General features: G+C 40.4%; 1 protein-coding gene across 1 annotated transcript; it reads right to left on the minus strand.

Moving 5' to 3' along the window:
* Window positions 1-11,080: 11,080 nt before the first annotated feature.
* On the minus strand, window positions 11,081-12,479 carry LOC149314015 (C-X-C chemokine receptor type 1-like). The gene has a single exon (XM_089523351.1). The coding sequence runs from the start codon at window positions 12,477-12,479 to the stop codon at window positions 11,400-11,402; it is 1,080 nt and encodes a 359-aa protein (XP_089379477.1). The 3' UTR covers window positions 11,081-11,399.
* Window positions 12,480-15,737: the final 3,258 nt, after the last annotated feature.

The raw sequence follows: 15,737 nt of genomic DNA on the forward strand, positions 1-15,737 counted from the left end.
TATCTACTGAACATCTCTCTGTTGTTTAGTTATTAAAGGGACAAGGAGAAAATGACAGATCCATAGTGGGAGTGAGGAGGAAGATGCCTTCCCAGTACGTCACCAGTAGCCCTGGGTTGCTCTATCTTTATTGGTGTTGTATAAGGGCCCTCTTTCATAACCACTGGAACTGTTCTCTTGATGTTGTAATCTATGGCAGATGGGTTGAACAGAGCATTCAATACCTCTCTTGCTCTCTCTCTCTCTCTCTTAGTAGACTTACAGTACTTTTGTGCCCCTTCAAGCAGCCCTGTTACACAAAAATTTAGCAGGAGCCACTTCCTGCCATACTTTTTTCCATGCCAAGGCTAGAAAAATCTTATTTTATTACATTTCGTGTCAGATTTTTAGCAAAAGCACAGAGGCAGAAGCTGTATAAAATGTGCCCATCTGATTTATAAGGCGGGGCACATCCAAAATGATTTAAAAGACCAGAAAGCCCAAGATAATAATAATAATAATAATAATAATAATAATAATAATAATAATAAATTTTGTTTATATTTCCTGCCTCTCCCCTCAGATTGAGGTGGGATTACATCAATTAAAATACAATACAAATTACAGTTATTCAATAAAATCACAACAATTATTACATTATTACTAAAATAGTGACTTGCCACCTCTTTGCCGTTCTGTTTTCATCAAGAGTAGGGGTCATTCTGGGATTATTCATAGGAGATCCTGTTCTTTCTCATTTTATTTTTGGAGATCCATACATGCTTTGTTCATCCCAGAATATTTTTTGTCAACTCCTGGTACAATCAGAGCTTTTTTATACCAGCTCTTCAGATTGGTTTATTTTAACCCAGTATAAAATCAGAAAGAGCAGGAACAAAGTCTGGGATTTTTCAACCAGTTTGAGTGCACTGAACCTCTAGTTTCTAGAATATGAGGCCTTTTTTCAGTTGTTGGTTACATGAAATATTTGATAAAATATGATTTTAAAAACCCTAAATAAAAGACAGCCGGCTTCTTAGCCATGTAACTTTAAAACAACATTTTGAGCTGCAGCAGTGAGTGGATCATATAACTCCATGTTCTTCACCTAATAATGTATGCCCTTTTACACTACTGTTGAACAAACAGCTATAAAGGACAGCTGTGAGATTTGCAATTCCCTTCCACCTTTGTAGGCCTCTCCTAATTGAAATTGAGGCAAGGGGTGTCTGAAGGAGAATGGAGGGGAACACTTGCCTCCCCACTTAAATCTTAAACCTATTTGTTGATGGGAATGTCACATGCAGAGGCACATCTAGCTCACCAGCAAGAGATTTAGACCCTGTTCTTATGAGAGTCCCCAAGGTCCTCCTTGGAAATGCTACTGTAGTTTACTGTTTTATTTGTTTTGTTCTGTTTTGTTTTTGTCTTGTAATAATGTGTATGTGTTAATGTTGTTTAATTAGTTGGTTTTAATTATAATTGATTTAATAATTTTTAAGGGGGGGAGGGAATTTTGATCTACAATGTATTGTATTTTATCGTTGTTAGCCGCCCTGATTGACCTCAAGGGGCAGGATATAAATAAACTTTTATTATTATTATTATTATTATTATTATTATTATTATTATTATTTAGTGGGCTGCTGCCACACTGTAAAATTAATAGAGTTTGACACCACTTTAACTGTCATGGCTTCAACCTATGGAATCCTTGGATTTATAGATTGTTGTTGCACCAAAGCTCTCTGATAGGGAAGGCTAAATATCTCTAAAAAAAAATGAATCCCAGAATTCCATAGCATTGAGCCATGGCAGTTAAAGTGGTGTCAAACTGCATTAATTCTGCAGTGTAGATGCAGCATTAGAGCAGGGACATAGCTAGGATTTTAGGAAGGGGGGTCCAGACTAAATGCCACCATTATAATGGGGCTTGAGTGCAGCGGTGCAGCAGCACACACCATTCATTTTTCTAATGGAAGGGGGGTCCGGACCCCAAGAACCCCCCCCCCTTGGCTACGTCCCTGATTAGAGTGAGCTGTCCTACTTAGAGTCTGCAGCCAGATCTGGACTCTGCACCATTGTTGAGGAAAACCTCCCTGGGCAAGTGGGCAGTTCAAACAGTTGTTCCAATCAAACACTCCTGCTTTTGTCAATTTTTACAAGTTTTGTCAGCCCTAGAAATACAATGATAATATAAAACCACAATAATACCTTAGTTTTAGTATAAAATTCATCATTATTGCATTCACTTAGAGGGGGAAAAATGTGGCTGAGAGATGGCAGGTTATACCAGCTTTGCAAAGTAGTTTAGTGTGATTTTCTATGGGCCTTAACTCTTCCACTATAATTTTATTGCAAAGTCCAGCATTGTTATTCAGTTTCCTGGTGTGTAGGCATTTTGTAGGGAAATGCAGGAGTAGAATTGTAAAGCTGATTGTTGCAGCAGTGTAATTTATGAAGAGATAGGAGACTATTACATGATGGAGGGAATGAGGGTGAAGGGAATAAAGATACCAGCTACAGATGGAAAGAGTTTTCCTGGACAGCAGGTCTACTCATTACAAAATAATAAAACAGTAAAGCTGATAATGGATTTCCCAGAGAACAGGCCTATCTGTCTTGAGAGACCTGTTCCCTTAAACTACCAGTGCATTTTCATATGCAAAATGGGCAGTTCCAAAAGAACATTTGTACAGTTCAAAATTCAGGTAGTGCAAAAGTGGGTATTGTTTTTATGTTAATTAACTGAAAAATCAGTTGATAACAATAAGAAAAGTGAAACGTACCAGTGTGATGTAGTGATATACACACAGAAGTGAATTACTTCTATATCCCGTTCATCTTTGCCCTAAACTCTGTTTTTAAATGGGCATCTCAATTTTTACTGCAATGCTAGAAATGTGCGGACTGAAAGAAAATTTCATTAGGAGGAGACTCATATTTAGAAGGGGTAATGCCCTCAATTTGCTCTTCCCTGTAGCTACATTCTTCCTCTTCCTCTTGCTAGTGCTGCCACTTCTCTTCCTTTTCCTCCTTTCATGCCGATAACCACAGCCTCATCTGCAGATATTAACAGAGGAAAAATGTTCTCTGCATGCTATGAGAAAAGAAATCACCTGCTTGTCCCTGCAGCTCTCAGGGTGCTGCTAAAAGCATGGGAGGAAAATGTCATTTTTTTTCCTGATCACTGGACAACTTTAGCCTTATGGGCATGTGGCCCATGGAACACACCTTCATTTGCCTAGATCAGTGATGGAGAATGTTTAGAGACCGAGTGCCCAAACTGCAACCCAAAACCTACTTATTTATCACAAAGTGCCACATCCCTCTGGATTTCTAGTGACAAACTCTAGTGAACTCTGTGTTGGGATGATGATGTGTGTGCCCACAGAGAGGGATCTGAGTGCCGCCTGTGGCACGCGTGCCATAGGTTCGCCACCACTGGCCTAGATTGTTGAATGTGGAAACTTGGGAGCCCTTCTAACTAGCCCTGTTCCGGGGTTTCTGTTATGAACTGTGCATCATTATTGTCCTATTATGTTATCTCTTAACTGTACTCTGAGACTGATGTCAGAAATTTACAGTAGGGTGGGTGGATGTTTGGGCTTTTGCAAAGCCAGTTGGGTAACAATTGTTTTGGCATCCTCAAAATGACGTGTGCCAGCAGTCTCGTGAGAACTGGACTCTTCTTGTGTACAGAACTTTTGGAAATTCCTTTACAACACTAGATTGCAGCTAGATGAAAGTCTGAGAACATCATCACTGTAAAGTGGTCACAAAAACTTCTTCTTTTCTTCAGGTTGTCAAACAGTGGTTAAATGCCTGTACTGCAGCCATTCACTCAAAACCACAAGGTTGCGAGTTCAAGACCAGCAAAAGGGCCCAAGCTCGACTCAGGCTTGCATCCTTCCGAGGTCGCTAAAATGAGTACCCAGACTGTTGGGGGCAAATTAGCTTACTTGCTAATTAGCTTACTTGCTGTTCACCGCTATGATCTCTGGAATAGCGGTATATAAATAAAACAAATTAATTATTAAACAGGAGTGGGGAACCTGCACCTTCTAGATGTTTTTGGACACCACTTCTCACTAACTAGAATGGCTAGTGGTTGGGGATTATGTGATGTGTAGTCCACCATAATCTGAAAGACTTTCCCATGACCAAATTCAACATGCTTCATAATGTAAAAATAAAGAGCCACTGTGGATCTGAAATCTGAGGACTGGCAAAATGCTATATGGGACTGTTGCGTGCAGATGACTATTTTGTGATTGGAAAAAAGATATTCATTACATAATTTGGGAGGAACTGGCCCTCCATGGGCTTTTGGGAGCTCAGCTCATGATACCTAGAACCAGGAGAGCAATAAGACACAGCATTCAGCAGGCAACCTGAAACATCTATTCTGATTAAGCATGCGTAAGTGTGTGCCTGCATTGCACAGTTACTGCAGTGCAATGATACTTGATTTCATAGAATCATAGAATCGTAGAGTTGGAAGAGACCACAAGGGCCATTCAGTCCAACCCCCTATCCTTCCTATGAAACTCTGTTATTGTTGTTGTTGTTGTTGTTGTTTTTACTTTGTAGAGGTTACAATTCTCCCCTGAACTACATCTATAGAGGAGGTTTCACAAAGAATTTTAATTTCTTCCTCAAACTACAAATCGCAGATTTCTATAGGATGAAGCCATGTCCATTAGTGATATCAAACCACAGTGACTAAGTGATTTAACTACACTCCTGGATTGTCCTGTAGATTACTCTTGGTGCTTGAGACATTGTACCAATGTGTAGTTAACCATTTTGTGCACCTGGAAAATAAAATCTGCAGTAGGAAATAGGTTTTGGTACAGTTGGCAATATGGGCTTTAAATAAGAACAAGGTGATTTTTGTGGGGTTTCCAGACTATGTGGGCATGTTCTAGAAGAGTTTATTCCTGATGTTTCACCAGTATCTGTGGCTAGCAAAACATCAGGAATAAACTCTTCTAGACCATGGCCACATAGCCCAGAATACCCACAAAAATATATGGATGCCGGCCATGAAAGCCTTCAACTTCACACGGTGAATTCTTAAAAGAAATAGCTAAGAAAAAGATAAAATAGCATCAGATTGAAATGACTATTGTTTCTTTTTGGTTTTCCCAAATTTGCACCAATAGTATATTATTGGGACCACCTACCTATATGACTACTCCATTTCTGACCATTGACAATACATGCATGAAAATATGTCAAGCTGCTTTGGATCCAACTGTGTGGCTCCAAACTTTGCAACTATACCCCATCCTGCTTTTGCACCATGGCTGCAGGGTACATTGATATCTAGGAAGTTCCACTTTTCCTCATTCAGTTTTGTTGTTACTCTCATCATTACAAAAATGTTGTTAATTCCGTTTGGTCCCCACCACACTGACAGTGCGAAACATTGCTGCCAGGACAGTTGCGATATTGGAAGTCACGTGGTGCCAGTATTTCCTCCTCTTCCCCTTCTTCCCCTTCCACCTTACTAATCCAAAGCAGGCTGATTCCCATTATCTTTCTTTCTTTCTTTCTTTCTTTCTTTCTTTCTTTTTACATCACAGTAGCAGAGCTCCAGAATTGCATCAAAAAAAAAAAATTAAAACAAAATAAGGAGCCCAAAAGCATGCTAGGTAGGGCAGAGAGGCAGGATTAAAGGGGAGTCAGGAAGAGACCATAATGGCTACAGCAACTCCAGTTGAGTGACTGTGTAGACATGCAATCATGTCTAAGACATCACAGTGTTATAACCATAGCCTGGCAGCATCTTTAACAACATTGTTGTCCATTCTTCCTGGATGGTAACTTGTGTGACCAAAACTTTGAGAAAGCTATTTTAAAATCTTGAGAAAGCCTTTGGTATCTACTGGGATTTGGTTCCAGGCCCCCCGTGGATATCAAAATTTATGGATGCTCAAGTCCCATTAAAATTAAATACTGGCATAGTAAAATGATGTCCCAAATACAAAATGGAAAAATCCAGGTTTGCTTTTTGGAACTTATATTTTAAAAATATTTTCAAGATGTGGATGGTTGAATCTGTGGATAAAGAATCCATGGATATGAAGAGCTGACTGTATTCTGGAATTGCTGTCCTATAAACACTTATGCAGCTGTGGAAAAATCCCAGGATCTCAACAGATTTTACAGTTTTGACAGATTATTGACAACTCTTGTCCACAGCGAGTAGGGAGGCTTAGTACCGGTAATTCATTCATTTAAATATTTCCCCTTTCTCCCAATAAGGAACCCAAAGCAGCTTATAATAACAGTTAAACAACATAAGCAGCTCCTTTAAAGTTCACACTACATTCCAGGTCAGAGAAAACACTCCATGGACATTGGAGCCACTACCTGGCACTGATGGTAGATCTCTGGTTTCCAGTAGAGTAGCTTGTGGTTGTTGAAATGAAAAACCTTGGAGTAATGAGAAATAGATTTTAGTGCAAAGGTACTGATAGTTAATTAATGGAACTAAGAACAGATTCCTAGGGCCCTTTCACATGGCTCACCTATAGCACCATGATTCTGCTTTAACAGCCATTGCAACACCTTGTGAAATCCTAGGATTTGCAGTTGAGGGAGAGGCATTTCAAATTCTCCAGAGAGCAATAGCCTTACTTAGCTACAATGCCAGGATTCCCTAGCATATTACCCTGGAAGTTAAAGCAGGGACATAGTGCTATAGTTGTGTAGTGTGAAAGGGCCCCTAATCTGTGGTTGGTGAATCTTGGGGTCCTAGTAAAAATTAAAGCAGACCCAACAAGCCTGAAGTCTGCCCACCTCTGCATTGTAAGAGCCAACCATTTACTAGCATTCATCTGGTCTTCTTAGCATCCCTGATATTATTTGTGTTAAAAAGCAGTGTTTCAAATGTTCATTTTCAGATGGTGGTGCTTCTCAGGCTGTCTGGACTACAGCTTGGGAGACACCAGACAAGTAGCAGACATACTTTTCACAACTCTACAGACAGCGTTGATGCTTTATCTGCTATATCATCATTGCCAAGGAGAGTTTCTGCTTTTTTCAGGGATATGAGCAAAAATGTTGAAGAAGCAATACCAGAAGATTTCCCTTAAAGGTGTACTAGGCTGAGATAAGTATAGAATGAGGGCAGTAAAAATAAGTGGAGTGTTGCCCTCAGTTTTTCTGCCTAATTTGAGTATCAGCAAAAATACCAACCCTGAACAAATAATAGTGCTTTTACTATTATTTGTGAGTTATCTGTCGGAACGCACAGAACATTTTAATTCTAGCTAAATCACTTCCCATCTCTTTCAACCCTTACCACTGTCTTCAGTTTGATTAATTGATGTATGGATTCATCAAGGTCATGCTGGTCTTCCAGTTTAATTTTTTAACTGTTTCAGGTTCACTTCTAGTAGCCTAGTTAAAAGCTAACTTTTTCCTAACCATCATCGCTACCATTTGCAAAAGGACACATATAAGAAAAATATTGCTGGTTTATATTTGAAGGAGGAAGGATATTACCAGAAGACTACACTCACTGTAAAAAAGAACCAAAGTACAATTATTTTGGGGGAGATGGGCATCATATATATTCAGTTCCACCATTAAATGAGGAATGGTATTGACTGCCTCCTCACTAACAGCATGATATACTTCTTGATGATGGTGGTGATGATTATATTTATTTATAGGCAAATCTTTTTCATAGGATAGGACTCAAAATGGCTTATGAAAATTCAAACAGATGGAGCTTATGTCATTCCAAAATATATTTAAACTATCAATAGAATTAAAAGCATGACCATTAAAAATAAAAACAACAAATATAGCCAATACAACACTTTATTTATTTATTTATTTATTTATTTATTTATTTATTTATTTATTTATTTATGGTATTTATACCCCGCCCTTCAGCCCTAATGGCTATCAGAGCGGCTTACAATTACTATTTTTAATTAGACGGTTCCCCCAACTGATCAAAGACCTGCTGAAACAATTAAGATCTTCACCTGCCTACAGAAGGATAGAAGGGAGGGATCTAGGCTAGTGTAGTCTCTCCATGAAGGGAGTTCCAGAGTAGCTCCACCACAGATATGTCATAAAATTATATTCAGTGACCACTACTAGATGCACCGTCAAAGGGGAAAGATATATGAATCTGAAGAGAAGTAACTTCTCCCCCAAACAGTGAGATAACTAAAGCCCTTTTCCAAATTGATTTCCACTAAAAAATAAATAGCTTGCTGTGTTCTTAATGATTTTGTGGCCTTGTGTTAAAGAACCCTTAAAATCCATTGTCCCTTGTTTCTCTTGGTGTCTCTAAAGCTAAAAATCTATCATTGAGTTTTCTGGGGCTGAGAGTGTGTGACTTGCCCAATGTCACACAGAGGCTTTCCATTGCTGAGTGGGGAATCAAACCCTGGTCTCCAGGGTCATAGCTGAATGTTCAAACCACCTTAGCATGCTGGCTCTCTTTCCATACTTGCATGGAAATGGACAGCTGGTGAACTGGAGGAATTCTTAATCCCTTCTCCAATGGTGTCAAGCAGGCTAGTAACTTTTGTGGACTTGTTTACAAGACTGAGCTTAAGTCTAAACTATTGTGGTGGCACCATTCCTCAAAAGAGGTACTCAAAAGTAGTCATCATCTGTGAACATGATGGTTGAACATTTGTTGCCAAAATGGGTTTGAAAGATTTAAAAACTGGATATATAATGTTCAGACCAGTACAGTGACTTGTCCTGTGAGCTCCAAGAAGAGAACATTGCTTTGCTGAAATGCAGACTTTACAAAAATAACTCATGCAAGCCCAGCTGTTCCAATGGCTTGGGGAAGCAAAGAGAACTGCACTTTGTGAACATACAAATTGTAAAATTTGCCAAACAAATCAGTCATGAGGCAAAACAATATACAGTATGTGTTCCACATACAATATATATGTACTGGAAGTGTGGAATGGTTGCCTAGGCAATGTGCTTCCATCTCTTGCCCTGCAATTGCTAAGTAGCAGTGCCAAAATGTGCATGAGCCAATCCCACCCTACTCAAAAATGCAAAACAGAAAAATGTAGAAGTCCATTTAGAAGCTTTGCTCAGAAATTGAGGCAATGTCTCCATCCACCTGTTCACAGGTAATGATCATATGCTGCAGCTCATTTGCAACTGAGTCAAGGGGGGATTCAACCATCACTACTAGAAACTGTCAAGAAACCCAGAAGGGTGAGTAAAGGTGTCCCACATCTTCCACAGTAGATAGTATACTACAAGATTTGGTCGGCACTCACAAAACTCTTTCAGCACACTCGTATATAATGGCTATGGGGCGGTCCTCTCACCCAAAGACCTTCAAACTTCCTTTGCAAACATCACATCTGAAATTTCTTCAAGTTTCAGAACAATACACTGACCATTGGAACTTCTTAACACAACATATTAAAGAACAGCTGCCTAGTTTTGCTGATCAAAACTTAAGGTTCTTCAATATATCAATGACACAAAACGGAGAAATAGAACTGTCAGGAAATCAAATGCATTTCCTTGGAACTAAAAGCAACTAATTAAAACATGCAAACAAAGAGAAATGAGTAGTTAATTTTGGGGGGGAATTTGCTGTTGTGTTGTATAATCAATAGGCCCCATTCTGAAAGCAACCTGGAGAAGAAGCATAAAAGGAAATAGCCCTCATTTTAGATCAGGAATGGGGAATATGTTGCCCTCCAAATATTGTTGCCCTAAAATTCTTATCATCCATAGATGCCATAGTCAATGGTGAAGGATGATGGAAATTGCAGACCAACAATATCTGGAAGGCTGAATGTTTCCTTACCTTCTTTTATATCAAGTAAGGCAAGTCCTACCCTCATCTGGCCTGGAGAAGATCCCAATAGGATACATAGGAGGTCCAGAAGTCTCTTCTTCCCAACACTATCCTCCCACAGCCCTCACCCCATGCAAGGAGGTTGCTCCATATGTCACTTGCTAGTTGTGAGTGAGACTGGTGTATAGGAGATTCTTAACTGAGAAATGCCTAATATACAAACCAAGCTAGCTTCTCAGTCTACCAGCAGGAGTTTTCCTTCCATTGGTGCTTTAGAGATCTAGCTTAATTTTGCACTTTATCTCACTGGGAAGGATGTGAAGCAACCATAGCAATAAATACCACTGACTGGTGGCTGAAGATAACAGTGAGACTGCAAAATTAACCCCAGAGGTGGGAATGGTGCAGTCCTCCAGATGTTGTTCACCATAGCTCCCAACATTTCTCACCATCACCTCTGTGAACTAGGGCCACTGAGCATCACATTTTAACAACATATGGAGGGCTACATAGGTCTCACCCCTTGCTTACAGGGATATCTCCCATCCCAGTTGTTCCTGTCCTGTGGATGAGTGGAAAGCACCCAGCAGAACCATCTTGAATAAATAAATTAACAGAATGCAATACACTGGAGAAATATGTATTGCATCCAGGAGATATTTGTTTTTCCTAAAGTAGAAACTATTCCTTGTACCAAATAAATGATCTATCTTAAACACAGCTCCACAGGCAAGGTTACAATAAAATCAGATTTTCAGTATGTAATATGCAAATGATAGATATATTAAGACAATATAGGAGAGAGAGAATTATTGCATTTACTATTTCTCTCTCTCTCTCTCTCTCTCTATCTATCTATCTATCTCTCAAATTAGTCAAGATCCAGTGAAAACTATAGTTACTTCTACCCAGAATTCTATAACAGTGGTCTACTTTATCCAAGACATATACAGAGGAAGTTGAGTTCCTCTAGGTTCTATCCACAAGGTACTACGTTGGCAGTCTTGTACATTAAAATAAACAGTGTCTGGTTACTTTGCCATATTGTTTTTGGAGGTACAGTACTGCATTTGACACAAACCTCATGAAATCATTTTGATGGGGAAACTCTTCTATGTAGACGAAAATCACAATGGATTTTATGACAAGCAGGAGACATTTTTACTACTACTACTACTACTAATAATAATAATAATTTGTTTTATTTATATACTGCTATTCCAAAGATCATAGCAGTGAACAGCAAGTAAGCTAATTAGCAAGTAAGCTAATTTGCCCCCAACAGTCTGGGTACTCATTTTAGCGACCTCGGAAGGATGCAAGCCTGAGTCGAGCTTGGGCCCTTTTGCTGGTCTTGAACTCGGAACCTTGTGGTTTCGAGTGAATGGCTGCAGTACAGGCATTTAACCACTGCGCCACCAGGGCTCCTACTAACATTAATTACTAATGCCATGTCAATGCTAAGAGGATTTCCCACTGCAATTTCCAAAACATTCTAGAGCTTTCATCTCAGGCTTGATATTTATTGAGACTTTGACTTGAACAGCAGCTGGACAATATCTTCAGCTGCCCTGACTTCCCTCCTGTCTTCACAGCATAGGCATTATAAGGTTGTTGAGGTGTTGCCGGAGGTAGATGAGAAGGAAGAGCCCTTCCGATACCGAATCAGGATTTCTTTACTGATGAGGCCTCGTGCAACCAGGATCTTGAGAAAGTTGTTTCGGAACTTCTGACCTATAAAGGCATATATGATGGGGTTCATACAGCTGTGAGAAAATCCCAGGATCTCTGTGCCTGAAAGGGCAGCATCAATGTCACTACGACGCCCACAGGTCTCACCAATCACCCCTGTCCTCAGCAGGGTGTCAGCAAGTAGGGAAATATTGTAGGGCAGCCAACAGAAGAGGAAGACCAGCACAACAGCTAGGATGACTTTCATGGCTTTCTTTTTCTGGCTGTTCTTGGTCTGGAAGAGTCTGTGCACTGTCACTCCGTAGCAAAAGAGCATGATGACCAAAGGCACAAGGAAACCAAAGGTTTGTGGCAGGATTCTCAGGACCACTCTCCATTTAGTTGTTTCATTTCCTCCAATATTCTCATAACAAACCATTTGAGAAGAATTAGGTGCTGGCAAAACAGTACGAAAGATAATTATAGGGAGGGAAAGCAGCAAGGAGAACACCCAGATGCCAACACAGACAAATTTGACCCAGTGCCTCTTCTCAGTAACTTGACGAGTAGCATAAACTATTGCCAAGTAGCGGTCAATGCTGATGAAGGCCAACAGGAGGATACCACTGTAGAAATTGATTTCCTTCAGGGCTGAGATGATTTTACACATGGCAGTGCCAAAGATCCATTCATGAGCACGGAAGACGGCCCAGATGGGCAAGGTGAGAGCAAACAGGAGATCGGCAATGGCTAAGTTCAGAAGGTACACATCTGTTACAGGCCTCTTTCCTTTGGTATAGGTGACCACCAGAACCACCAAGGAGTTTCCTATCAGGCTGACTAAACATACAAGGCAATAGAGGAATGCCACAAAGTAGTTGATCACAAATGATGCTCTACCAGCTCTGCAGGGTTCTGGTACACTGCTAGGGTTGGCTGTGTAGTCATAAGTGTAATTATAATCTTCAAAGAGGTTAGCCAGATCCCCTTCAAAGGTCAACCCTTCAGCCATCCTCAATGTATTGGGCCTGGGTAGAGTGACAAACAAAACAGACAGTCAATGAACAAATTAATTAAAATTATAGGATAGTTATATTAAGTCCAGGCTGAATCACCACTTTGCACTGTCAGTGCAGAAAGTGAGGATCATAAAACCTCATTTAACCTCCTTCCTTGTTTCCTAGAAACTGCCAAGCTTCAATTTTTAAGTCCTTCGATCAGTTGCTGTTGTTACTGCCAATAGAAGGCACAGTGATGTGTCTAGTATATTTGATACCCAGTGTGCATAATTTTAAAATACTCCCTTCTCTGTTCACCAGTCTTTTCTGGGACTGGTGGAGCTGCTGTCCAGGTGACAAAGGGAGACAACTCTCTTTACAGCCCAGCCAACAGAGCTGCCAGACCCAGAAGGAAGCCCATTCCCACTAGTAGTTGCTGGTGTGGGTGGGATGTTCCTGCTGCCCACTGCCTTTTCCAGGTCTGGCAGAGCTCTTCGGTGAGCCGAAGGAAGAGGAGACTCTCTATACCACCCAACAAGTAGAGCTGTCAGGCCTGAAAGGCAGTCCAGTTCCACCAACACACTGAGCGACACCCCACTCTGAGCTGTCACCTGCTGTGGTCTGAAACCCCACCATCACCTTCCTAGTGATGCCCCTGGGAAGGCACTCTTAGCAGCCAAAGAGCCACATGGAGATCTTCTTTCCTGTACATCTCCCAAACTCTATTCCCTTTACCAGAGACAGAGATTTAATTGTAAAGTTGAAGGCTTTCATAGCCGGGACACATAGGTTTTTGTGGGTTTTTCGGGCTATGAGGCCATGTTCTAGCAGAGTTTCTTTCTGAAGTTTCGCCAGCATCTGCGGCTGGCATCTTCAGAGAATGCTTTGCCTGGAAAAATTGGATGTATATATACTGTGTGAGCCTGGGAATGCAGGAGTGATTTGCATGTGTATTGTTCTGTGTTGATGGCTGGCCTCAGGCTGGGAGGCTAATGCAAAAGAGGATTAATGTCTGCTAACTGGTGATCAGGGGCTTTCCCAGCAGATAATAATCACCAATTAGCAGACACTAATCCTCTTTTGCATTAGCCTCCCAGCCTGAGGCCAGCCATCAACACAGAACAATACACATGCAAACCACTCCTGCATTCCCGGGCTCTATATAGACACCCAATTTTTCCAGGCAAAGCATTCTCTGAAGATGCCAGCCACAGATGCTGGCGAAACGTCAGAAAGAAACTCTGCTAGAACATGACCACATAGCCCGAAAAGCCCACAAAAAACTAGAGATTTAATTGTCCCAGGTATTCAACTGAATTATACCCTCCACCCCACCCAAATGTGGGTACCCTCAACTAATTGATTTTGACATCCTGTACTGTATGGATCCACCTCCCTCCTTAGATTGCAAAAATACCTCCAGGGATATTTCATTTAAAGGAAAGAAAAACACATTCAATACAAAGGTCCTGGGTGTTACAAACAATTATACAGTGTGCAAATGCAAGGAATTGCTTCCTTAGATATTATCTTTCAGTTGCAGAAAATAACTCATCTCACAGTCAAAGGGGTTTTCAAAACACCCAAAATAAGATGTGCAGGAAGAAATTTCCTATTTCATCTACCTAAATGTTTCAGTTATTCATACCTCTTTGGAGTTCAGTCTTCAGATCTTCCAGCTGTGAGGATGGCAATGCCTTCCTTTGTAGCTTCCTTGACCATTCCTTTCTCTGCCCTGTCACTCTCTCTCTCTCAAAAGAGAGAGTGAGCAAGAAAGAGGGGAAAGCCTTTAATTTACCAAAAAGAAAAGAAGAGCTTGAAATCCAGTCACTTCCTCCTTTCTATTTCCTTTTTGTAAGCTGATTTCTGTTATCTTAACCCTTTGCATGATTCTTACCTGGCTATCCAGTTAAAAGGTGAGATCATGTTACCTGTTTCATGTTTAATTACAAATAATAATCATAAAAGGATCAAACTTATTTTTAAATGTGTTAAAAGAAAAATTTTATTTTATGTCCTTACAAAGAATGAGCATTTTTAAAACATGTTTTTGAATCCTGCTGATGAGAACAATGTGTCATTGTTCAGTCATGACTGCAACTATAAAACTCAGAATAACAGGGTGATCATCTAATTCATTTCTCAGCAATTTCACAAGACCCATTGCCAAAAAGAGTGTGTCTTATCATTCAGATGATAGTGTTCAGTGAGGAAAAAAAACCTGCCAGAAGTGTCCAGACAAATTTCAGCAGAGAGAACTGCTCCATGACTCAGATACTATGAGCTCTGCAGTGCATCCCGTTTCTGCTGTGGAATAGATTGCATTAATGAATTTGGAGAGGGGGGGGGGGCAGAACATGCACACTGATGTTTTTGAGCTTGACTACTTTTGGTTATGGTAGTCATGCCACACAATCCAGGGAACATGGGGTTGGGATTTATTGAGCCTTGTGAGTAAAACAAATGTGCACCTTCTATGGATAGGTAGACATCTATTTTAAGAAGAAATTTATCAACATCTCCATGGTTTTTGCCAAGAATAGAAATCCCTGACATGTCCCCCTTACAAAATCCTGGTTTTCAGAATAACTGCCTTCACCATTCACATCTCATAACTACCATATACACAACAACCTCAAGCTATCAAAGCTACAGGCTGGCATCTGGAAACAATAGGCAATCAGAGGAAGAGAAGGCAGCCATTTCCATTGGACTCTGTGAAACAAATATTATCTGTGAGTACTTTTATAGAAAGATGGATAGATGTAAAGATGAGTAAAGCTGCTTTCCCCAAACCAAGCAATTCACCTCCATACCAGGAAGGAAAGAGAGCTTATGCACATATAACATCTGTACTACCCTGTTACAGCAGTTTGACGCCACTTCAACTGTCCTGGTTCCATTCTAGAAATTGTGTGCTTTAGTGAGGTCTTTAGGATTATCTGCTAGAAAGCTCCTTCAGTGTTGCATTTAAAGAGAGTGAATGGACTAGCACTCTCTGGCAGAGAGAATTTTAAATATCTCCCCAAATTACATCTCCCAAGATTCCATAGGATGGACTCGTGTCAGTTAAAGTAGTATAAAAACACTATGACTTTGCAATGAAGATATTGTCTATCACTCTTAAATTAAGTCTATGGTTGTCTGCTGTACAAATGAAAGAACTGCCTGTACAGAGAGCAGGCTGTCTTTGAGGGGACCAGAGACAGGAGTAGGAGGTAGTCAAGAGAGGCCAATAGGGTTATATATCTCATGTTGAGTGGGTCAAGGCC

Source organism: Sceloporus occidentalis, unplaced genomic scaffold (assembly GCF_023333645.1).
Source record: "Sceloporus occidentalis isolate IW3139 unplaced genomic scaffold, rSceOcc1.0.p SCAF_4, whole genome shotgun sequence".
Classification (NCBI taxonomy): Eukaryota; Metazoa; Chordata; class Lepidosauria; order Squamata; family Phrynosomatidae; genus Sceloporus; species Sceloporus occidentalis.

Bases quoted from the DNA above. Each gene is read 5' to 3' on its own strand.
- LOC149314015 (XM_089523351.1), bottom strand. From the start codon at position 12,479: ATGGCTGAAGGGTTGACCTTTGAAGGGGATCTGGCTAACCTCTTTGAA.